The following is a 25,145-nucleotide window of genomic DNA, read 5'->3' on the forward strand; positions in this document are numbered from 1 at the left end:
AATAAGCTTAAAAATAACAAGAAACAAGCAGCAGCAACTACAGCAATCCATCTGCATTTTACTAGAAGAAACTTAGCACAGAACAAAGGTAGCCTTTCCCTTCTGGCTCCCCACTGCTGAAGCAAGGACACACACAGCCCACGTCCGAGCAGTCTCCCACATCTCTTTATTTCCCTCAGAGGAGCAAATGCCCCGGTGGGGGGAGCCGGCTGGGGGGGCTGCTCCTCTCACCCCCGGCTTCTGTGCGCAGAGGCGGCAGTGGGCGGGAGATGACAGCTTTGCTTCACGCTGCGGCTGCCTCCCTTCCTTAAAATAAACAAATAAATATATATATATATATATATATATATTTTCAAAATACACAAAGAGGCGCAGCCAACCCCGCCCCTTGACGCCGTGCCCGGGCTCCCGAGCGCGGCGCCTGGCAGCCGTTACGCGGCTCCCCTCTAACGGCCGCCCCCTCCAACGGCCGCCACCGCCCCGCCCCGCCCCGCTCACCTGCACAGCCCCTTCCGGCCGCGCCCCCCGCCCTCCTCCCCGCGGCGGGCGCGGCCGCGTCCCCGCCCCCTCGCAGGCGGCGCCGTTTCGCGAGCGGCTCGCGGCGTTTTGTCCCGCGCGGCGACCCCTCCCCCGGGCGCCGCGCCGTTGCCATGGCGCCCTGCGCTGCGGGCGCGGGGGCGGTGCGGCCTGGCTGGGCCTGAGCGCCGCGGAGCTCGCGCCGCCGCCGGACACCGACGTGCGGCCTCGCTGGACCCGTGCCCGCCTCTCCCTTCACCGTCTCCCGCCGCCGCCGCTTCCCCCGACCGCGAGGTTCCGGCAGCGGCGGCGGGAGTGGGCGGCGGGGAAGATGGCGGTGAACAGTGGCGGCGGCGGCTTGGCAGGCGCCGGGAGCGGGGAGATCATCCAGCTCAACGTGGGCGGCACCAGGTGAGCCAGGCGCCCGGGGGATCCCCTGGGGGTGCCAGGCCGCCCCGGGGCTTCTCCTCCTGGCCACAGTCGGCGCCGCCTGCCTGGCCCGGCTCGGCCTGGCCCGGCCCGGCCCGGCCCGCCGGGGCAGACCACGCTGTGGGCGGCCTTGCCCGGGGCTGCTGCCGCCGCGAGTCGAGGGAAAAGCTTCGTCTGGGAGGTTGTAGGGTGGGACAAACGTGGCTTTTTTGGCAGCTTGAGAGAGAGGACTGTGTTCCTCTCTCCACGGCTTTAGTCACGATCGCTGCAATAAATAGTGTGTTCCCATCAAAGTGCGTGGGAATGCAATCATTCATATGGTAATAGTAAAGATGGAGTTTATAACATTCCTCCACGAAAGTGCAGCCTGCAACTGCCTCCATATTAAGGCTTCTCTTATCTATTTTACACAGAAGACGGGCTTTTTATTTAACAACCAGCCTGTGTGCTGCAGCCTTCCTTAAGGGACGGTGCTGATCCGTTAAAGTTGACGTGGAGAGCGACTGGGTTATCGTAAGACTTTGGAAAACTGGTCAGCCAGAGAAGCCACTTGTAGCTTGGATAGACAAACTGGCCTGTAACGATGTTTAAGGATAAGTCATACATTAGCTTGGACAAGGTTTCATGTAACATTGAATATGTTATTTCAGTCCACTCTGTCTCTGAATTTATAGGGCAGATCACTTCCCCCCTCCTCCCCCCCCGCCTGTTGTTGTTGTCATTGTAGTTTTGGCCCTTGACAGTCTAAACTTACTTTGTAGAGCCCATCTTCTTGGAAAGATGCATATGACCTAGGCTTTTAAGCTTCCAAAGTACAGTGATTCCAAGCTAGCAGCTGAGATAGCAGTAGGTGATCTGACAGCAAATGGAGCAGCATAGAATATTGTAGACATTTCCTTTTTCCTTAGTTCCTCCTACCTGTATTAGAAACATCAACTTGATAATTTTGTTTGGAGGTGCGAGTGAGAATTGGGGAAAATAGGACTTGTATCAGTCTGTGATGTCAGTTGTACTCGTGAGGAACTGGCATGGAGGACCCTGACTGGACTTTCTGCGGTTCTGAAGTGAGGTTCCCATTGCTGCAGGTGAGGGCCAAGGCATCGCTGCTCTGTGTGCTTGCTCCAGAATGAAGAGTTTTTAGTCTCAACTTTCTTACCTCCCTTGGCTGGCAGCACGAGCCTCTCGTGAGTTTGAATTCCCAGAAATTACTATATCAGGCTTGACAGGGAATTCTCTTGTCCTTTAATCTCTCTCTAGTTAACCCTCTACTAGGGCAACAGCAAATTAAAATGCTTGTTTTATAACCAATGCTTAGGTGCGTCCCTCTCCAGTCATCTGTGTTTTCTTTGAAGTAGCTACATATGCTGCTACATGCTTCCACTTATTTGGGGTTACTGCACTAATTTCCCTAGCTGGATGTGTGGCACATATGTTTGCATGTGTAATGCTGGTATTGGTGGACTCCTGCAGAGTCCTAGAAAAGGAAAACTCTTACCTTATTGTTTATGCAGATTAAAATATCTGCATAAACTTAGTATAAAGTACTGCTCACTAAGCTAGTATGGTAGTGCAGGGATTATCTTCTATCTGTGGTTTAGTACCGTGTAAAACCATGGACTTTACAAAGCAATAGAATTGCAAGGAATAGGCATGCTAAACCTTTCTCCTTCACCTTCCTAACTGTGTGGCTTGTTCTTCTGGCACATCTTTTAGTCCTTAATGTTTTGTTCTTTATGCCACTAGGAAATGCTAGGGTGGAACCCAGCTGGTCAGAAAAACAGCAAAACTTAAAAACTTTGGAATAGTTGACTGTTACTCATGTGCTTAAAATGCAAACATGCCTCTCTGTCAGAAATTCTGAGAAGTTAGGAACATCAAGCCCTTGTACATCAAACATTTGTTCAAAGATCTGACATGTATTTATGGTCATATCAGACATATTTGTTGTTTCAGAATAAATTTAATATTTGTCATTCAGTTTTATGGATAGGGTCAGTTACCTATGGTCATTGTACATGGACAAAGTACTAACCTCCATGGGAAGCCATACATGTGCTTTTTTATGTAAAAATGCAAAAATATCTGGAAATGTTAAAATATTTGAAAATAAGTAATCAAACAATAAAAATATTCAGCTCATGAAGAATTTTTAAAAGGCCAGCAGGCAGTCCTCATAATTACAGGCAGTGTGTGGATTAATCTTTGATAATTTTATGTAACTAACTTTTATTTCTTGCTTTCTATTATGTATAAATTAACATGTTAGGTAAATCATCTTACTCTTAAAATAAAGAAAAAAATGATCTGTATTACTGATGTAAAAGCTACATCCTAGCAAAACCCTAAGTCAAAAAGTAGACTTACAAAATAATTTCCATTTAAATGGTAAACTGTTTTAATTCATTTTTTGCTAGAAAAGACTGTGTGCACATTTCTGCTCAGAGTGCTGCAACTGTGGATTTTCTGTTAGGAACAGATTTGGCTTTGTTGGGCTTGCATGAGCTGCTGCACAATCAGTCTTTTATGCAGCATGGTAGTTCCATACGACTTTTCTGTATCTTGTGGTGGTATGAAGTAAACCTCTTGATTTGTGTGTTTTTGTTTTACTCCAAAAGTAGGAAATGGAGGTACCGAAAACTATGATTACATGCTTTCATTATAAAAACAATATTTTCATGTATTCCTGTGCCATGTGGAAGGTAAAATTTTACCTTGGCATTTCCTTATTGTGACTTCCTCTTTAATGAGAAACAAAAGGTTTCTTAGTCATCCTGCTGAGAGGGTATGTGCAGTCAGACAACTGGTGCTGAGCATGACTTCATTTTCAAAACTGTGAATGCATCAATCTTCCTTCATGTTAAGTCAAAAATAGAATGAGTTCCTAGTTATTTACTATGTAGAACACTGTCTGGGATTATAAATGATACTATAATTTGTAACATCTCACACTATCATATCATTCAAAGTAAATATTCTTACCTATCACTCAAAGTAAACATTCTTTTGGGCCCCGAGAGGGCTCAAAAAAACAAAATTGTAGATAATTAGAATTGTTGTAAAATAGTAACTCAAAGCTTGCTGTAGTTTTTTTTGCAGTGCACGGTGTAGCACTTTTGAGTCTTAGATCGGGATAACGTGTAGTTAATGACAGGTGCAGTGCATGGCTGATAAACTTATATATCTTAATATCTCTATTTTTTCAAGCGTTGATCTTCACAAAACAGGAGAATCGCAGAAGATGATGCTGGGAGAGTGCATTGCAAATTATGCTCTTGCGGTTCGTGGATACTCATGCTTTATGGTTAAAAATAATCTGTGCATAGAAGCTGCAATCTCTTAGGCATTGTATAGGTGTTTGAACTATCTGAAACTTCCAAAACCTCATATGAGGTTTGTAGGGCGTGTTTTCTTCCCTATTTTGTACCTGATTCTTAACTTGTAACTTTGGTGCTCTAGGTTCAGCACTTCAAGACAAACACTGATGTGGATTCCAGACTCCTTTTTTTCCAGGTATTTGTAATATCCCTTCACATTAAACAGAGACAAATAACAATTATTCTCCATTCTTAATACATTCCTTAAACAATGGGTTCTTTTCTTCTACCTCAGCCAATGGAACAAATTCATTTGAAATAACTGTTATCCAGTATGTGGATTACTGAATACATATTCTGTATTCAGTAATGCTATGGCAACTTCACCTGAAGAGCTGTCATTTTTTAGGTGGAGTGCTGTAAATATATACTAAAGCAAGACACCACTGATGTGCTATTACTGCATTGGTACATTTGAGGCTAGCATAGTGTTACATAAGTATTATTGCCTTTGACTTTTTCTGAATTATTGCTGTATTTTGAGTTGACTCAAAGTTTTGAGGATTTTGGCTTGTGGTACAGTAGCCTTTTTCTTCCTGGTAACATTTATGTCACTATTGTTACTACTTTGTAGGTAGTAGTGCTTACTGTGTCTAGTAATTTCCATGTTGTGCCCCTGCCATCACAGTTAATCCAAAACAAATAACAGAAAAGCTGAAGCTTGGCTGCTGGCTTTGCTTCCTTGCATTTAATTTTTGCACTCTAGAGATTCTAGATTTCTTTGCCGGTAAAGCCTGGCAGCTGACATGGAGATGCAGCATCATCTGCAGCTGTATTACTGAAATATTCAGAGAGATGCTAGGGAGACATCAGCATCTGTGAGGTATGGGGAAAAAGTCACAAGGAAGAAGTCCCTTGCTGTTCCCCAGCACTAAGTGTGCTATCCAAGCAGTTTTGAAGTAAAGCTCCTGCCCTTTTCCTTAGTGTGTTTGCTTTTCATTTGTAATGCTGGCTTTTGGTATTTTGTGTTGCACTGATGTGGAGAAAAACCACTTTGATATGGCGGGAGAGAAGGTTTGAAACAAATAGTGTGAGAACTTCCCTGCCCATTCTTGCCCAGTAAGCCCTTGCATAAAGCATTCTTTCTACTTCACCAGTTTATTAGATTTTAACAAGCTATGCAGCCCTCTTTGGGAAAGACTTTTTTGTTCCTTCAGGCCAGACCCTGTGTCCATTTTCTTCAGAAATCTTAACTTAAATGCTTAACTGAGCATGCACAGCCTCTCTGCTCAGGACAGGTGCTCGGCACCAGCATTTTGCGTCACCTGGGTAATTTTCTTCTCTGCTTATCTACGCTGTTTCACCAAAGTGAGGTAGACTGCACAAATAAAGCAAACTGAATGATTGGAAGTGTTGCTATGTTCTATCGGTATTTCTGTGACTTAATACTTCTCTACATGACATCTAACTACGATTTCCATTGTTTTAGTTTGCTGAGTGGAAGAATTTCAACACTGAAAGATGAAACTGGTGCTGTAAGTAACAAACGTACTGATAAATCATTAAATTAATGTTTGTTTCCAGTTAGGTTCTCTCCTAAAGAACAGTAATTGTGCATGCTTGTTTCTAATAGCAAAAATCTACTGTTTGAGTAGGTTGTATAGCAGCTAAAAACACGATAGACAAATGGCCAAAATACTCACATTCCTATCTTTTAAAAATTTGTTTTGGCTTTTGCCAGTCCCTTTTGTATTATGTAACCACTAGCAGCAGTGTTGCAGAACTCTACATTTAAAACTAACAGCATCATCCCTGCTTCAGAGTCCACGAGGACTGATACTCAGTTGGACTTGACCCAGCCCTTTTTGCTTGTTTTGATGCTAATTGTTTCAATAAGAGAAAAATATGAAACTTTAAAACCATCTGAAAACATCACTATGTATTTTCCCTTGCTTCCGTTACAAAGAGTGCAGATGCTGTACAAAACATGCTGTCTTCTTTCTTACAATTTGAGAGCCTAGCTGCCATAGTGTTGTGTGGGAAAATTATTGTTTGGGAGATTTAAATTGTTTATGCTTCAATGTATGTGCTTAAAAAATTAAAAACTGGTGTTTTCTTTTGAAGTGGATAATTCTGGTTACGACAGAATAAGTGTTTCTTGCAGTTATAGCTACTTGTGCGTCATGTTCCCACAGTATGTATTCTGTGCTTTTGTGAAAGTTGGTGACATCTGTGGATTTATTGGTTCTCATGTTCACTCTTAAGATAAATGAAATGGGATAATGTGCATATTTTTGTGCTCATTCAGCACTATTCAGAGGCAGCAAATATGCTTATCTTAAAAAGCAAAAAGGCAGATTCTTGTATTGCAGAGAGAAGTAGTTTTCATGTGATAGCTATTGTATATGTAGTTGAGCAGTATTGATGTGTAAGTGTAGCTATTTGGATTTTGTTGGCAAATATATATATGCATACACATAGGACCATTTCAGTCTGAGGATAGGAGTCCTATAAGGGGACAACATTGTTGAAAATAAGGCACACAAATGCCCTCTTAAAAGCATATTGGTAGTTGGAATGATAATTGTCTTGATCAAAAACTTAAGCTTAGATGTATCTTGAAGTCTTACATTAGACTTAGTGCATTCTGAGCACATTACAGAAGTGCGTACAGAAGTGGCAGTAGCCATTGACCTTCATGGAGTCTTTAGTATTTATAAAATTCAGTTTTAAAAGCAAGCATCATCTATATGCAGCAGTAGCTGTACATAAGAATGCTGTAATGCTAGATGGTAGAAGAATAAGTAAGAATAAGTAACTTTTTTTGGTCTTCTGACTGCCTCAACTTTTAATCATCTTTCGCATACTTATTACAGAACTATATTTTAATTGATAGGTGTTTTATAAAAATGATAAAAATACAGCATATCTTTTTCTCTGCAGATATTTATTGATAGAGATCCAGCAGCATTTGCACCCATTTTAAATTTTCTTCGCACAAAGGAGCTAGACTTACGGTAAGAGGCTCTGATTACTTTAAATGAAGATTCATTTGGCCAGATGCCTTAGTGATCTTTTTCAATTGGAAACTGTTCAGTTCTACTCAGTTACTTGGATGCCTAATACATAACTGACTTGCCTGGTAGATCTAAACCCATGTCTAAAAGGTATTTATGGCATGGTAGAGGCAGAATCATTAGCATTAAATGTTAATTGTTAGTGGATTCTTTTAATTTAAAATACTATTGATAATACATTTGTTTATTGGTTTTGTATCCTTATTTTAATAAAAGTTAACTAATGTTAAGATCACTTTGAATCTCATAAGCATCAACTTATTCAGCATGTCTGGCTGATTCTAAACTGTTGGCTTAAAATTCATATAGTCTTAGTTATATATAAACATTTATATTCAAGGTCTTATCTATCTGTATCCTTGTCTTTCTTCTTTGTTTTCTTCTCTAGGGGAGTGAGTATTAATGTTCTCAGGCATGAAGCTGAATTTTATGGAATCACCCCTTTAGGTAAGTAATTTATTTTTATATGAGGTCATCTATTTGATACAACTGAGATGACTCACAAGTTCTGGACAGCTGTGATCCTGAAGACTGTAAAACTTACTGGTACATTAGGTTATTTGAAATAACTCAACGTCTCCAGGGAATGTAAAGCTACAGTCATATTTGCTTTTCTCCCTTAGTAAGAAGGTTGCTTCTATGTGAAGAACTGGAACGCTCATCTTGTGGCAGCGTCCTCTTTCATGGCTACCTGCCTCCTCCAGGTATTTTTGTATTCTCTGCTTGTATTCTGATATTGCTTCTAATCACTGCTTTGTTGTGTGGGGGTGATTGGCCAGAGTATTCCGTCTGTAAAACCGTCCAGAGAAGGCTTTCCTACTCCAAGCTTAAGCTTTCCTGCAAAATGTTTGAACAGACATGGTTCTGATTCAAGAACAAGAATTATGTCTGTATGCTCTATGAAATGGTGGATTTAGAGTACTAGGTAGCAGTAGTATGTTAATACCAAACAGTTATTGATATTACATCAGACTACAGATTCTTGAGTACATTTCACTTGAATGCTATCAACATGGAATGCCTTTTTTTCCTTTCTAAAGACACAATTACTTGAGATGCCCTATGTCATGTCAGCAGATGAAAAATGAGTGTTCCCTACCAATGTGTGTATTTACTCCTGTTTAGAGATGAACACAGTTTGTATCTTAAGCTGAAGACTGCGGTATAGTTAGCTGGTTGTTGACAAGTTTCCCTGGGATAGTTCTTCAAACTGGTTGTGTATGTCAAAATAGGGAGCCAGAGCATTTTCTGTTTCAGTGGTTAAACATAATTTAGTTTCTGTAGCAGGTAAATTAGATTGTGGATTAAAACACACAAGTGCTAATCCTATACTATGACAATGAGAAAGCATCTGCTGTATTACTGAGTTCATGGAGTGGGACAAAACATGTCTTTTTTTTCTTTTATAGGCATTCCAAATCGCAAAATAAATAATACTGCTGGGCAACCGGCGGATGTTAGGACTGGTCAAAACTGCTCTGAGAATGAGATCCGTGGAGGTGGTGTCCAGCCTACCCTTACGGGTACTGGGGAAGGTACAGTCAGATTAGGTGAGGAATGTTGCTTTTAAAATTCAAACAAATTGCAAAAATCATTGCCACTGAGAAATAAAATCTGAGTGGCTATTTCTAGCTGCATTCTCTCTGTTTGATTGATCTTATATTGTTGAACTTAAATGCTCTTTCATATGCAGTATTTAAGACTCACTGCTGCACAATCAAGACATTAGGTTGAAGGAAGGGCAGATAGGAGTTCTGCATGTTGCTTGAGTACAGCCATTAGGCAAATATATTACACTGTACTGGAAGCTAAGAGGAAAAAACAACCCTACCAGTGTCCCTTGGGTCTTAGTTCATCACCAGAAACCTCCTTCCTGCTCTTGCACCTTGTCCTTGCTATATCCCTTCCTTGTGCTGCAGAAGTCAAGAATCTTCAGGGCAAAGCTAGCCTTCAGTTGTTTGACTCTACAGAGTACTCTCCACATAAAATGCATAAAAACTGTAAACAAGATAGACTTGGTCATTTCTCACCTTTTTACTTTGCAAGCAAAATTATGCTCTTGGAGTGTTATACTTATGTCTATACTCCTATAAGTTGTAGCTGCATTAGGGAAATCTTTAGTATGTTAAAAGATGCAGGCAATGCAAAAATAAGTTTTAGATATGAATTGCTGCCTCTTCTTCCAAGTTGCTACAGACTTGGAAGAGGGCAGTTCTGGAGAAAGCAAGATGGCAGGTGCACACTCTTAAAGACTCACTTCTTTAGTATATATCTCAGTTGGGAGCTGACTTTGGAAGCTGCTGTAAACACTGACTTCAAACACCATATTTGATAACAAACGTTTTTTGAAGGTAGGAGGTTCTCTTATCTGTAAATACCAGTGTGTGCTTGCCTCTTTCTGCTTAGGAACGCCTCAGTTTTAGTGACTAAGTTTAAATGTCCTCTTCCTGTGTCAGGAGCCATAGTAGTTGTAAGGATTATAAGCAGTACTGCAAATTAGACAAATCAAAGGTTTTGAGGAACTTCTTCAGCAGATTCAAAGGTTCTGTTGAATAACTCAGTGAAGAGCTCTGTCCTATTCTGAGTGTCCATCTTCTCTCTAATACCCATCACTTGACTGACTTTACTTTTCCTGCTGTTTTCAGGATTTCCTGTGGACCCACGGAAAGTTCTGATAGTAGCTGGCCACCACAATTGGATAGTAGCTGCATATGCCCATTTTGCTGTTTGCTACAGGTATGAACATAGTGGCTTCTCTTGCTCCAGAAATCTAGCAAAACTAGAATAAGCTTCTTAATAAGACTTGCTGGATCCCAGCAAATTTGTGTACTCTGACTTGACTGTGGAATGCATACATTTAGTATACTATAAATATGAATTGTCCTTCTTGCAAATGTAAGCAAACTGATAGAGACATAACTTTTACTACTTTTATGGCAATTCTTGAAATTATTGTAAAATAAATTGGGGAAATAAGTGACTTACTTTCCTGAAGTGTTACTAGTTCTGTTTTACCAACCCAAATTTTTGCAGAACAGTTTAGGTTTAGACTCTGGAGTTAGGCCTCTGTAGGGGAGAGAAGGGTTGTTAATTGTTTTAACTGGGAAATGCTGTGTTAAAGCACATTTGAGGGTTACTTCTGAAAGATTTATTTAAAAAGTTCTTCCTACTCTATGGATTTGAAACAGTCTATGAAGTCTGCAAATTATGAACATGAAAGAACTTCAGACAGTTCATTAATTTCTGCTACATGCATGACAAACCTGCTCCTAAACTTGAGGGCTTTTGCCTTAGCAGAGCTGCTAGGCATTTGCTGCCTCAGGATGGTTGTGAAGTGCAGAGTTTCTTTAAATATTTTATTAACCAATTGCGTAGTTTTTAAGTTCATGTGAAGAAAAGTGCAGCCTTCATATCACAGAAGCTGTTTTCTTTAGTTCACATTTGGTAGTTTTGATTTTTCATGGTGACCCTCTTTCAGTGAAAGGTAATGCTTTAAGAAGAACTGCTGCCTAAAATAGCCTAGCGTTGCTGTTGTAGTGTGATCAGAAACAGCAGGGATGAAAGAAAGGGATAATGTGAAAAGCTTCTTTTTGGTTACTGTCAAGCTGAAGGCATATTTAGCCTTTTGCACCATACTGGATACTAACTTATTAGCTTAAATTTAAATTGTATGCAACTTTCCTTTTGTATTCCCTTCTGCAATTCATTTTTTTTTCTCTGATGTATGCTAAACGTGGTTTCTCTTGCCCTGCTTATTGTTCTTGTTCTCAGTTATGCTTGACAGAGTCTGACCTGAGAGGAACAGTGACTTGCGATTGCCTTTGTGCTAATTGTCCCTCTTCAGGATTTTCTCTGTTTGCTTTGGCTGCTAGCTCACTTAAATGCAAAGGTCCACCTCTTTTCTGCTTGATAGTGTGCTTTGTAAGGCTTACTACTGCTAAATTTGAGTCATTAGTGGTGCTTTTGATGAAGGCAGGTCTGACCTGAGGAGGCACAGGTCAATATGCAATTGAAATGTTGCTTTTCTTCATAGTGACTCAGGGTAGCAGTCTTGCCTTGATTGACAAGTTTTTAATCTGGATCTTGTGGAAACTATAGGAATGTTATGCTGGTATTTTTCCTCCTCCTTGCTGTTCCTAAACAGCATTTAGTGACAAGCAGTTTTTCTTCTGTCCTGTATCTTAGTATCTGTTAATTTCTTATAGATTGAGAAGTAAATTTGCCAAAGCTTTTTTTGGGCAGTGCTTGAGGAGAGAGCAGGGACTTAAATCTACATCCCTCTACCCACAAATTTAAATATAGTTTGCTTTTATCTGTATGGTGCAGTCAAATGATGTGATTTTCAGATTCTCAAGAAAACTATTTTAGTATGAAAGCAACAGCTGAATTTTAACCAGAATCACTTTTCAAAGTGATATTTTTTAAAGGAATAAACAGCGAATGCATAAGAAATTAATTATATACATGCATTTAGTTTTGCGATCTTTTAGGTTGCTTATAGACAGTATTTAAATATTTAAATTTGTTATTTTATTAAGAAGCTGTGACAAAGTATAATGGATCTTAAAAATAGTATTTTTCCACTCAAAAAATTGTTGAAGTTTTACAAATTTAATAGTGAGGTTTATGTGCATGCCTTCCTTGCATTCAAAGGTTTATGGCTATTGCAGTCTGACTCTTAAGTCACTTCTGCATGTTGCATGGCTAGAACACAGCAGTCTGTGGTGCTTCAGCCGTGATGCAACGCTGAAGTGGAAAAAATGGCAAGGGTTTGCCCTATTTTCTGTGCTTAGCTAGAAGTTCACACCTGTTATTCTGTAGCTTAGCCTTTGTAGCTAAGACTGGAACATCCCCCTTGGGTCAGGCTGGGACTTAGCAGTCGCTTTCTGAATCTCTAATGCCTGCTCCCTGTTGCCTCCCCTTCTTTACCCTTCCAGGATCAAAGAGTCGTCTGGGTGGCAGCAGGTGTTCACGAGCCCCTATCTGGACTGGACAATAGAGCGTGTGGCTCTCAATGCTAAGGTGGTTGGAGGGCCTCATGGAGACAAGGATAAGATGGTAGCAGTGGCCTCAGAGAGCAGCATAATCTTGTGGAGCATTCAGGATGGTGGTAGCGGCAGTGAAATTGGTAAGTATAATTGCTTGGTTTTGTCTGGTTTATTCTATCTACTAGGAAGAAATCTGTGAATTTATTTTGAGGAGTCGGTAATGTTTAGTAAGCACTTCACAAAGTGGCAAGACAAAATGCAGTGCAGCCACATGTTAGAGCATATAACCTTTTCCTGAGTCTTATTAGAGGAATCATTTCTTTCTCAAAATCAAAGAGAAGCATAATAAAGTGGTCCCTTTGCTGGACAGAGACTAGGTAACACTTACTGCTCGGTTCAGTTTGAGTTCTTATGTGAAGAAGCAAATTAGATTTAAACTTTTCCCTGGATTTACATTCCAACTTAGGCACAGGGGAACTAAGCTACTGACATGTCAAGCTGCAGACACTGGGTAGTTCTCTTTTTCTTGCCTTTGTCTTATTAAAGCCATGTTTTACATGCAGCTGGTTAAAATGTTTGAGTTTTCTCTCAAATGTAGTTTATAAATGGAATTTGGAAGAGGATAACTTACTCTTTTGCTAACTTGGTTGTCTATGTAGGGAAAAAGCACACTGCCTGAATAGGAATTACAGCTTGTACTTGGTATTGAAGAGCACATAATACAAGAGGCTTTAAAACAGCAAGAAGAGATTTATTTTTTTTTCAGAAGTAAATGTTCCTCAGTACTGATCTGATGGTTTTAACTGTCTCACTGCTCTTCAAATACAAGGCAAGTTTGGGAGGCAGTGAGAGGGCTGGTTTTAGGAAATTTCTGTAGCCTGAGCCTTGATGTTTGAGCACTGTCATTATGTCGTTATCAGTCTGTTTTCCCTGGCAGCAGATCCTGCCATCAGGTGGTAAACAAGAGCAGTACAAAGCGTGATGGCAATCTTCCTATGCAGACACTTCTCTGAAAGCGACTGCTGAGTTGATTGGTTTTTAGATATACTTACATACTTGAATGTGGTTATTAGTTAAAGTAAAAAAAAAAAAAAAAGTTTTGATACATTTGCCTTTACTTTAAAAGAAGAGAGTGCTTTAAAAAATCTGAGGCAATTTCTAGTTTTATCACCGACTTTTGCTTCTCTTTGTGCTGGAATGAATGGAAGCACTAAGTTGGATATGGAGAAGGGGAAAGCCAGTTGTTTTGCAAGAGATCATGCAGCTGAGTATTGTTCTTTATGATTCATGTATATAGTCATAATCAGCAAAACAGCAAGGAATGCTTCATGCTATTAAAAAATTATGAAATGTGTGACTAAGTTGAATATGAAATCTCTGTTAGCATGGAGCAAATATTCTCCCTAAGGAGCCTTTTCTCATATGCTGCCCTCGACCAAGTCTTTCACTAACAGGCAGGGAATTGTTAGCCTGACAGCTGTGCTACTTTGCTACGTGCTGCTTTAAGCACTGTGCTGTTCTGTTCCTCTTGTAGGAGCAACGTTTTCTGGCTTGGCTTTGCTGCCTGGGTTGTCTCAGAGTTTGCAATGAGATACATACATACATACAGCAAAATTGCAGATTTTTGGAAATGAAATAGGAGGATAAAAAAAAAAAAAAAAACGCACACAAACAAAACTAACCAGAACAGAAAATCTCTAAAGCGGACTCTGCCTACTTAAAATCGAAACTCCAAAACATGTTAAAATCATAAGGTGCTGACAACTCATCCTCCAACTAAATGTGACAACAAATTTAGGGAAGCAGTTTGCTAAACAGTGCAGCACAGAAGTGGCTCTGTGAAACCAAGGAAATGACATTCAGTCTCTGTGGGGAAAAATGTGCCTGAAGGATTGAAACTTTAGTCTAACTAACATTAACCAGAATGCGCTGTTCCTGTCCTGGGTTAAATAAGTCATGCTGCTTGGTTTAACTGGTTAAAATATATAAGTTTTTAAAAGCGGTAGCTTAAATATAGCTGCCTGTTTTCTTGTTGTGGCACATGCTTGCAGTCCTGCTTTGGGTTGGAGAACTTGCACGTTGCTACCGTCTTGGGTTAGAAACTCCTTGTTCCAGCAGCGCCCGGGGCCGGCAGCCGCCTCAGCGCGTTGTGAGCGCTGCCACCGTCGCTGTGGGGCCTCCCGGTGGCTCGTTTCCTTTCAGTGTTACTTGCATAAGGCACTGCTGCTGGATTGCTGCTGTAAGCAGGGGTTTACTGAGAGGGGCCCTTAAGACAGGAGCCTGACATTACATATAGCATTGCCCCCGCCTGTGCCTGGGTCTGGAGGTTGTTGAGCCTAAGCAGGACTGACACTTAGGATTCCTGCAGAGCATTCAAGCTGTCTTCCTAGATTTCCTTGAACTTCATCCTTCTCTGGAGTATTCAATTCTAGTTGTTTCTATGTGTACATTTTTAAATTATTATTATTGCCTTTTCAAGCTATTGGATACTCTTATTTATAGACTGGTATTGCTGCAGTTAGTGAGGAGTGATATAAATATTTAGAGTGAGTAGCACAGAGTAAGAAATTATGAATAAAACTTAGTGATGTAAAGTGTACCTCATATAATGACTTTTACAGCTAAAGAGGATGAGCATGTTCTTAGCAGCCATCACAGCTTAGTTTGGAGTTACAGGCTGGGATACTTAAAGAGGCTGTTTACAAGACTGTTTAGCTGCTGGACATGGGAATGAACTTAAACTTCCTTAGTTTGGTGTAACTTTTAAGTAATGTGGTACAAAATAAAGTATGCTCTCTGAGTCTACAGTTCATTAAAAATAGTACCGGGCCTATGATGGGTCTAGGAAGTTCCAGAGAGGTCAGATTTCTTGGGAAGGTAGCAAATGGCCATATGAGCACTGCAAGCACTCGTAGTGGAATGGTTACAACTGACAAGAATTTATTTGGGTAAGATTAGAGTGGAAAAAAAAAAAGGCCTAAGCTAATGATTACCTTTCCCCAGAATAGAGATGATACCTTGTAGCCTTATTTAATTTCTATAATACGTTTTAGGACTATATGTATTTGATTGTGCTTTAAAAAAATGAACAGGAATTGTAATACTTTTTTAAATGTATTTGCAAATTTGAAATTTTGAAAAGGTATTTGAAAATCAGCGCGGCACAAACCAGTCTGTCTAGCAAAGCCATGGAATTACTGCTGCTTAAATGACATTTCGTAGTCATAGATAAATAAAAACAAATTAACCTATTTGCTGTAATAGGGTATTTAAGATGTATAAAGCCATTTGAGACTTTGGATTACAAATGGCTGTAGAAAGATAAAGAAGGCATATTTTGCATAAACTCTTCTTTCCTTGTCCCTCCTCTCTCTTCCCCAGTGGATGGATTGCACCAGCAGAGATGACATCATGCGGTGGTTTAATTTAATGGGAATCCAGTTTTCCTCCTGCAGGGTCTATCACCTAGTGCACTGGGAACCCACTTCTGGCCGTTCCTTATCTGCCACAATAATAAATGTGACAAGTGATAATAGTGGAGATTCCATTGTTACTGTTTCTTTTTCTCTTTATTTTAGAAGAGCTTCACAGACTCTTCATTTTTTGTAGGAGTGTTCAGTCTCGGAGTCCCTGTAGATGCCCTGTTCTTCATTGGCAACCAGCTGGTGGCTACCAGCCATACAGGGAAGGTGGGAGTGTGGAATGCTGTGACTCAGCACTGGCAGGTGTGTTCAACTCAGACTGTGTCTTTCTGCATCAATTCTAATAAGCTGACGTGTTGCTCTGGTGAAAAGAGAGTAAAAGAATGTGTGAAGTGCTCAGTACTCACCTGGGTTATGGTACCTGCCACCTGGGTACCGTGTTATTGAATTGTTTGGTGGTACTAGCAGCCATGCTTTAAAATAAAAGGACGTGCACTTTGGAGTAATAAATGTCACCTATGAGTATATTTAAACTTCCTTGTGCAGTACTAAATTTGTAAGTGGTGCTGTTTAATGGGAGACTCTCCTTCAGCAGAAATATGCATGGTGCTTGGAAGATGGATGTCCTGCATCTGGATGCTTTTGGCTGCACTGAATTTTATTCCTGCTGTCAACATGAAAATGCATTTTAAATAGATCCTTGGAGTCTGTATGAGCCTGAGAAAGAGTTGAGCATTCATGTGACTAACAAAGTTTGTAACACAGCCAGATGTACATCTTTATGTATATCTTTGTGGCACAAAGCCTGGATGCAGTAAAAATCCAAAAATTGCTTTGCAAATCCCAAGAGGCAGAACTGACTTGGGGCTCACGCTCGTGTCTGCAGCAGTGTTTCCTGACTAAGTTTTAATTTGGACCTTAAGTGACAGCACTGTTCACAGATAACACAGGTAATAAGCATCGGGTAGTGCTGCTTCTGTAGCTGACACAGGCAGGGTAGGCTGGTCTTGAATTAAAACACTTCTTTTCAAGACCTCTTGAAGCCTTGCAAAATATTGTATTGATGAAAATGTAGTGCTACGTGACAATTCGGAATGGGATGATATTTGCTAAAGGAGCAAGTTACAAAGAATAAAACCTATTGTCCCATTCACCTGCATTCTGTATACAGGTGGAGCTTTCCATTTACAGTAATTATTCCTCATTTCAATTGATCATTCCTGTGGTGGTGAAAGCATTTCTGGCTGAAGAGCAGAAAATAATTAGAAGTGGATAATTACCACAAACTAGCAGAAAACAAGTTTTTTTCAGGGGAAGGAAATGGGTTCATTTTTAAAGAAAAGTTTTGGGGTGCTTTCTCTGCAGCAGACCCTTTTATTTCTATTAGTAAACAGACCTATAGAAAAATGGGGGTTTTCTCATCTTTCTTGAGAACAAATTCTTCCCGAAGAATCCTGTAAATACTTAAGTTGTGCCTCTGATCCTCAAATGCCTCATGAGAATCCGTGGTATTTGCATAAGTGCTTTCTAAGAGTTGCTTATCGCTTTGGGCTCATGTAATCATGCCTGTTACAGCATGAGAGGTTTTGGAGAGCAGAATGTGCCAGTGCCTGTGCCCCATTCAGACCAAGATCTTGGTTTTATTTCATATTTTCTTTCATGATGCCTTTCTGTCTTTTTCTTCAGAATTGCCTTTTCTAATCTCTAGTTTAAGAAGGTTTATTTTGTAGCAGTTATCCTTAAGCTATGAATTTTGCATTCGGTATAACTGATCCTGAGGCTGTGGCTCTGACCTTGGTCTCTAATTGGTTTTGGCATCTCCTTTCTGAGTCTTGTAGATTTGAGCAGAGTAGCCGAGGTGGGTTTCCCTACTGCTTACTCCTCTGGTACTATTTTGGTGGCATGGAACCAGGAGACAAGTTTGTGGGTGCTAGATACATCCTCAGTGAACTATTTAGTATAGGAGGGCTTAATGAGGCAGAATACTTAGTGATGTAGAACATGGAGGAACAGAAAACAGACCCAATAGAATAGGGCAGAAAAAAGTCTTTGACAAGGGAGGATTCTCACTCGCTGTGTTCTGCTGCCTATTGATGTGTAATGTTGCTGTGTTTCTTAGCAGAAGAAAAATACTTCACGTCTCAGCAAGTGCAATTTCCAGTTCACCTCTGGTGTCCTTATCTCTGCTCCAGAAGAAACGTCCCTGCTCTGCCCAGTGTCTCCCACTTGGTTGCTCAGTCTCTGCTGTTGGAGCATTGTAGAGCCTCCTGCAGGACACAGGGCTGGTGGTCTTGCTGAAAGCCATTTGGATCCTCTTGCTTAATCCTCTCCTTGCAGCTACCATGATATCTGCAAGATCTGTGAAAAGTGGTGTATCTTTGTATATGTGGATGGGTTGCTTCTGCCTCTGTTTTATAAACATTTTGCAAATGGGAGAACTTCCTTTTACAGCTTTCGTCCACATGCATCCTCATCCAGAGATACATAGGTGCTGAGTTCTTAGTTTCTTGTGCTTTTGCTCTTGTCCTGCTTCTTTAACGTAGTCTGAAAAGAATCTTTTCAGAGTTGGATCAGATTGTTTGATGCCTCATTTAATTAGATATAGAGTTGCTTTGATTATGGGAAGAGACTTATACATTAAGTGGAGAGATTGAAATATGTGAAGTGCAGGAAAAAATAGTGTGAGTTTCTGCCTGTTTTGAATGCTCTGGATAAAAGAGCTTTTGTCTATGGGATGAAGCAAGAAAGTTCCTTGGTGTTGGGGATCATAGGTGCAATAAATGAAGTTCTTGTTTTGAGATCTTTCTCTGTCCTCCCTGAGGGAATAACCACTTCTTTGGAGCCTGGAGTGCAAAGAGAGGTTTGACTCAAGTCACAGCCCAGTGAACTATAACAAGGTTGCCTGCCAGTTTGCTTGATGCGAATGGACTGTTCTGGAAAGGGGAAATCCTAATGTGGTTGGAGAATTTTTTTCTTCATTTTGAATCTACCAGAGGTTTAGATCACCTTGGGGGCTAGGAGAGGGCCACAGGGAAGAACTGCAGGTTAAGGATGTGTTAGGGAGGTAATCTCTAGTTTCCTTGCACAGCAACCTCTAAGGAGATGCCAGGGAAGGGGAAGTAGGTATAGGGCATAAAGCACTAAATACATTCATTTGGATCTCAAAAAAAAGTAGCCTTCCTCTCTTGAAGCTTCGTTGAAACCTCCTCATGGAAAATGCTCTCTAGAGCAGTTGTCAGTTTTGCTGGCTTGAATGCACAATTCTGATGAACTCCATAATTTACTTAAGAGTTGGTTGGTTAGAGGAACACAGATCAGCAGCAGCAGCAGCACTTTGAGTGCCGTTGCCTGTGCGTATGTGTCTCCACAATAGCTTCATCACCAAATGCACATGGTTTTCAATCAGAATGTAGCAAAAATATCCGAAAAAAAAACAAGGAATGCGCAAGCCCAAATTCTTTGACTTTTTTTTTTTCTCTTCTGTTTGCACTAGGTTCAGGATGTTGTCCCTATCACAAGCTATGATACTGCCGGCTCTTTTCTGCTGCTGGGCTGTAACAATGGCTCTATCTATTATATAGGTAAGAGATGGGGGCAGGGCTGAATAGAAAGGAATTGGTTCTGGGAAGCTGCATTCCTAAACAGACTCTGTAGGTCATTCTGAGTCGCATCAGAGCATCGCTGTCTATTCAGAGAAATAAACAATTATCTTTTCCCCACAGACATGCAGAAGTTCCCGTTACGAATGAAAGACAATGATCTTCTAGTGACAGAACTGTACCATGATCCCTCCAATGATGCTATTACAGCACTCAGTGTCTACCTCACACCAAAAACAAGTCAGTATTGTATTTTATTGATGTTTCTTGAAGCTCAGTGGGAATCTGTACAGATTTTTTTCATCTTTTTCTGAATGGCCTTTTTCTATTGAAGCATAGCAGGGTCAAAGCAGCCACAACAGCACTGCACATAAACGCTGCAGTTTTCTGTATTTAGTTGTCCTCAAATGAATGATGAACATGGGTAGTAGCTGAATCACCTTCACATCTGTGCATTTGTACATATGCATAGTATTTCATATTATATATACCTGTACCTTATACATTATACATTAACGTATAATGTAGTAACAGTGCACTGTACAGTACTTACTTGTACATAACATACATTTGCTATTTTAACACCTTTACACAAGATATGCACTTAGATTATGGCTTGTATTCACTGAATTGATGTCTCAAGTTTTTGGGGGAATAACAGAGTAGCTTTTGCTGACATCTAACTTCCTCATAATCAATACCATAAAAACCATTTAGATATGCAGCAACAGGGACTGAACGATGTTCAGCTGTTGTATCTATGCACTTTTTTTAACTGTGGTACTGCTATCTTTTTAAACTGGGGGAAAAAAAAAAAAGCTGGAGGAACTGTTTATTTCCCCGTATCTTTATTGATAACAAAATGACCTTTCTAACTGTAGTCATGCCTGTTCTTGCCCTGCCTTCCCATTTGCCTCCCAGTAAAGCAGAAGTAAACAGTATGTGGCACATATTGACCATGTCACTGTGAAGACTGCCAAATTATCCTCTTGGAATGTAGAACAACATCTTTAAATGACTTTTTAATCTCTTCTTTTAACCTCCAGGAGGGAGGAGAGGATGGAAAGGAAGACAGGGTTAAGAGAAAGTTGAAAAGCATAGTGTGTAACAGAACAAACTTTTATTTTTACAGTGGTACAACTTGCTGTCTGTTTGTGAAGGTAAAAAAGTGAATAATGTTTAAAATAAGTACCTCTCTTATTGTAGAAGCTTGAAAGTACTCTTCTCTATGGCCTCATTCCCTGCCTTCAGTGAGGCAAACTCACACCTGAGAGCAACAACTGTGTTCTTGCCCACTGTAGGTGTAAGTGGCAATTGGATTGAGATTGCCTATGGCACAAGCTCTGGCGCAGTGAGGGTGATTGTACAGCACCCTGAAACAGTTGGGTCTGGACCTCAGCTCTTTCAGACTTTCACCGTTCATCGCAGTCCTGTTACGAAGATCATGCTCTCAGAGAAACATCTGGTGTCAGGTAACGTGTATTTTCTGTTTGTGTTGGTCGTTCTCCCCTCCTTCTGCCCCTTGAAATACTTGTGTGCTTTGCCTCGTAACTTGCTTTGTTCCCTTATACGTTAGAACTGAGTTGGCCAGAGTTTTGAGTGAGATTTTTTTTTGTCTCCTCATTCTTAAAGTGAAAACTTCTTAAAGCCTTTAACAAAGCCTTTAATAAACCTAGGATTTACTTACTTCTAGTATCTGTTTAAATTTTTGTGCCTCTTTCCAGTGGTGCCAGTAGTGGGGGGAAAAAAAAAAAAAGATTTTAAGGATTTTTAAAAATTTTGGTTTCTTGAATGTCTGAGGGATGAGCCAAAGGTGTTTAGTAGAAAAAAGACATCAACAACAATCCATAGACTGTTAGGTAATTGCCTACAGTTGCCAGATGACATGACATTGACTAGATGCTGCTTGGTCACTCAATCTTGAAAAGTTACTCTATATAAATCGTAGAGAAGCTTATCTTGAAAGGGCTATCATCCCCTGTAAATTGTATTTACACATCTTTTCCTTTCCAGTGTGTGCTGATAACAACCATGTACGGACATGGACTGTAACTCGGTTCCGGGGCATGATCTCCACGCAGCCAGGCTCAACACCTCTTGCATCATTCAAAATCTTGTCCCTGGAGGAAGCAGAGAGTCACGGCAGTTACAGTTCTGGAAATGACATCGGTAGGACAAGCGCTCAGCTTTACCGGGCTCATAAAGACTCAACAGTGGCTTTGAACCCATAATAAGCAAATCAGCTGGAGCTCTTCTTGTATCCTGCTGGAAATACATCACCAAGAAAATATTGACAGCTTGGGCTTTAGAACGTGAATACAGTTAGTGGAGTTTCTCTTTGAAGGTGATAAGAAAAAGAGGAGAAAAAATCTCTGTCACAAAAGCTGTACGTTTTCTCTGTGCGAACTGAAGTAGCCTTTCACTTTTCTTCTAAGTAGAGAATGCTAACAAACAAAAGAAACTGCACTGAAGCAAATGACCATGGAAAGATTTGAGTTTACTGCAATTTTCCAGTTAACTGTTCAGCTGGGGGTAAATAATGCACAGTTGAAAAATTCTTAAATGAATTTGAAGTTTTGACAGAGTTTGCTGAGGCCCTCAAACTGATAAAGGAATGTTTCTATAGCAGGATAATCAAGGAAGGTCTATATTTGATAAATATAGGTACAGAGGTAGTTTCCATCTGTCTTTGAGTCTTGCAAATGAACTTTAATGGCTGGAATGCTCAGTGAACACTCACTGAGCACTCAGTGAACAGAGTGTGGGGTCAGTGACAGGATGAGAAATAAATAATTTGGCCGTTAGATGACTTCTGGAGGTTGGAAAGTAAGAAAGCACTTACTTATTCTGCTATAAGGGCTTATGATAGGGCTTTGTTACACAGTAATTCCAGTGAAACTCAGGGATGGGTTCCTTTAAAACAAGCAAACCAAAACCTGCAGAGGCTTCTAACTATTGGATGGCTTTTTCTAACTGTTTTTCTTCTTTGATTCCCTGGAGGTGATACTTTAAAATTGCCCTGGTTGTGCTAATATGAATCTGGGTCCTCAGGAGTGTGTGTGGCGGGGGGAGAGAGAGCAAGAGAACTGAAACAAACCAGCCAAGTGATCTTTTTGTTCTCCCTAGGGCCCTTTGGTGAACGTGATGATCAACAGGTGTTTATTCAAAAAGTTGTTCCCATCACCAATAAGCTTTTTGTAAGGCTGTCTTCAACTGGGAAAAGGTACCTGCACGGTAGTACTGAATTTACTGGACAGTCTCTGCTGAGGAGTGCAATGTTTGACTTGGCTTTCTCTTCCTGTAGAATCTGTGAGATCCAGGCAGTTGACTGCACTACCATATCGTCATTTACCGTGAGGGAATGTGAAGGATCCAGCAGAATGGGCTCCAGGCCACGCCGCTACCTCTTCACTGGCCACGCAAATGGCAGCATCCAGATGTGGGACCTGACCACAGCTATGGACATGGTTAATAAAAGTGAAGACAAGGGTAAGTTGTGGTATGGGTCTTTTCATACTCTCACATGTGCACAAAGACTGTAAATGGACTCGGGCACTAAGAGTTGTCTCTTCCAGACATTGGAGGTCCAACAGAAGAAGAGCTGCTGAAGTTGCTTGACCAGTGTGACTTGAGCACGTCTCGCTGTGCTACACCCAACATCAGTCCTGCCACCTCGGTAGTTCAGCCAAACCGGCTGCGGGAATCCAATTCCAGGTAGGTCATAGAGGGAAGGCATTGGCTGCACACACCAAAGACTTGACTCTTCAGGCAGAGGAAGACCAGTTTGGTGACCTGAACAGTGCAGCTAAACCCCTAATTCCACGACCTAAGAAGTGTCTTCAACTACACATGCATATACTCCTAAATTTCTGTTGGTTTATACATATGCAGATTAAGGTATTTTAAGAGGTTGCGATATAAGTGAGTTGGAAGCCCTTGTGCAGGGGTTGAATATAGGGCTGCTTTAGGAGGATTGGCAAGATTGGGCTGGAGCAGGGTTTGCAAAAGAACCTGCTGTTTTTCTCTACCTACTGTCTGCTCTCTTTGTTTCTTCTCCAGCCTCCAACTGCAGCATCATGAAACAATCCACGAAACGGCCACGTACGGCTCTGTGCGACCGTACAGAGAGAGCCCCTTGCTGGCAAGAGCCAGGCGCACGGAGAGCTTCCACAGTTACCGGGATTTCCAGGCCTTTAACTTGTCCAGCAAGAGCCCCGTAGAAAAGGCAGCGGCTGCAAATGGCACCTCGAGCCAGACGGAGGCCAGGAAGGCACCAGTCGAGGGCAGTGCGACTGACAGGAAGGCAGGGCTGACGACAGCGCTCGAGGTGCGAGGCCCGGGCATGGCAGATGCAGGTGGGTGTTGCAGTTCAGACGGGCACCGGCTGCCAGAGGGTTCTCTGGAGCTCAAAAGACGAGGGCCGGAAGAGGAGAGTGAAACCAAAGCAGAGAGCAAAAAGAAAATGGGGTTCGAGGGAGCTGGGTTCCTGGGAAGGAAGAAGGTGCCTCTTCTGGCCTCTGCCCCACCAATCCTTGCAGAAGGTGGCCCTGAATTACCTGGCGCAGCTTCTCCCTCACCTACCAAGACGGCTGCTTCACCGCGCCACCGCAAGAATGACTCATCCTGCCAAGACTATGGCTTGTGAAAACGGGACTGGCTGCAAAGGTGCAGGTGCCCTCTGGCCAGGAGCAGACATGACATTGTGTGGTGTGGGGTTTTGGTCTGATGTGCAGAATGAAGCTTGCAAGGAAGCAGGTTAAGAGAAGGCACGGGGCTGCTGCCAAACATGCGACGAGCCCTCCACGTTCTGTGTGGCTTTATGTAATACTCCCCAACGTAGTACGGTACTTGGTGCAAAATATTGTTGTACATTCTTGCGTAAACACGGTCAGGCTTGTGCTCGATGTCGTCATTTTTTGTTTTGAGGGGAGAGGAAGAGAGGAATACAGGGTTGCTCAGTGGGAGATGCCTTTTAGACACAGCCCTGCATTGCTCTGCAGAGCCACTGCTGTCTTGGCCTATTTTACAGGGCAGCCTCCAAAGTCTTGTTTTACGAATGGGATAAATAGGGCACCCTTGCTCTGTATGCTGCTGATGGAGATGGAAGATGTTCTGTTTGGAGTATGGAGAAAGCTATTTAAAATAGCATATTATATTGCCTCTTATTGCTAATAAATTGCCGGAGAAGTGTCGTTTGTGCTTTCTGAAAATGTCTGGTGCCAGATGATGGTTTGTGCTGATTGTGACTGAGAACACGCATAAAAATATGCTTGATGACACAGAACTGTCAGTCTCGTGAGGGTTTCCTTTTCACTTTCTCTGGAGAAAAAGGATAGAAATGAATATGGGAGTAGCTCGGCCATTGGGGTATAATAATTCTCAATTACAAGGGCTGTGACATGATGTTTCCTACCTTGGTTGCACTGGCTGCTGGATGTTGGGTGGTGAACAAATCCTGTTGCCTATAGCTCTCCAATATGCAAGTAAAGGGGAAAGCTGTGACAGTGAGTGCTACATAGGGAGCAGGGGAGGAGTATTTCCCAATCAGAGACAGCATGCTTTATGCTGTCAGAGATGGCATTTATTTGATGTCTTTTTATTATTATATTATTACTTGAGCAGGGAAGGAAGGGGAGGGGGTAGAGAAATAAAATGCAAAGGACAACATAGGAGTTCCTTCACTTCTTTATTGTACCCACACAGGAACACAATTTTGTTCTGGAGAACAGACATAGCCTTCCAGGCAGGATAACTGCTTTTAGCCACATGCTGCATTTTGGACAGGTAAAAGATTGTCCTT

At 41.4% G+C, this 25,145-nt stretch overlaps 1 protein-coding gene across 1 annotated transcript; it reads left to right on the top strand.

Moving 5' to 3' along the window:
* The first annotated feature begins 631 nt into the window (after nt 1-631).
* Nucleotides 632-24,555, top strand: KCTD3 (potassium channel tetramerization domain containing 3). The gene is made up of 18 exons (XM_088531924.1): nt 632-927; nt 4,402-4,455; nt 5,749-5,794; nt 7,203-7,276; nt 7,725-7,783; nt 7,960-8,040; nt 8,746-8,886; nt 9,982-10,072; nt 12,274-12,464; nt 15,934-16,049; nt 19,240-19,327; nt 19,469-19,585; nt 20,647-20,817; nt 21,359-21,514; nt 22,472-22,568; nt 22,650-22,834; nt 22,921-23,059; nt 23,405-24,555. The coding sequence occupies exons 1-18, from the start codon at nt 848-850 to the stop codon at nt 23,988-23,990; spliced, it is 2,472 nt and encodes an 823-aa protein (XP_088388050.1). The 5' UTR covers nt 632-847; the 3' UTR covers nt 23,991-24,555.
* The last annotated feature ends 590 nt before the right edge of the window (nt 24,556-25,145 follow it).

This window comes from Tinamus guttatus, unplaced genomic scaffold (assembly GCF_059628265.1).
Source record: "Tinamus guttatus ecotype Peru unplaced genomic scaffold, ASM5962826v1 Tinamus_guttatus_pri_ptg000033l, whole genome shotgun sequence".
NCBI classification, from domain to species: domain Eukaryota; kingdom Metazoa; phylum Chordata; class Aves; order Tinamiformes; family Tinamidae; genus Tinamus; species Tinamus guttatus.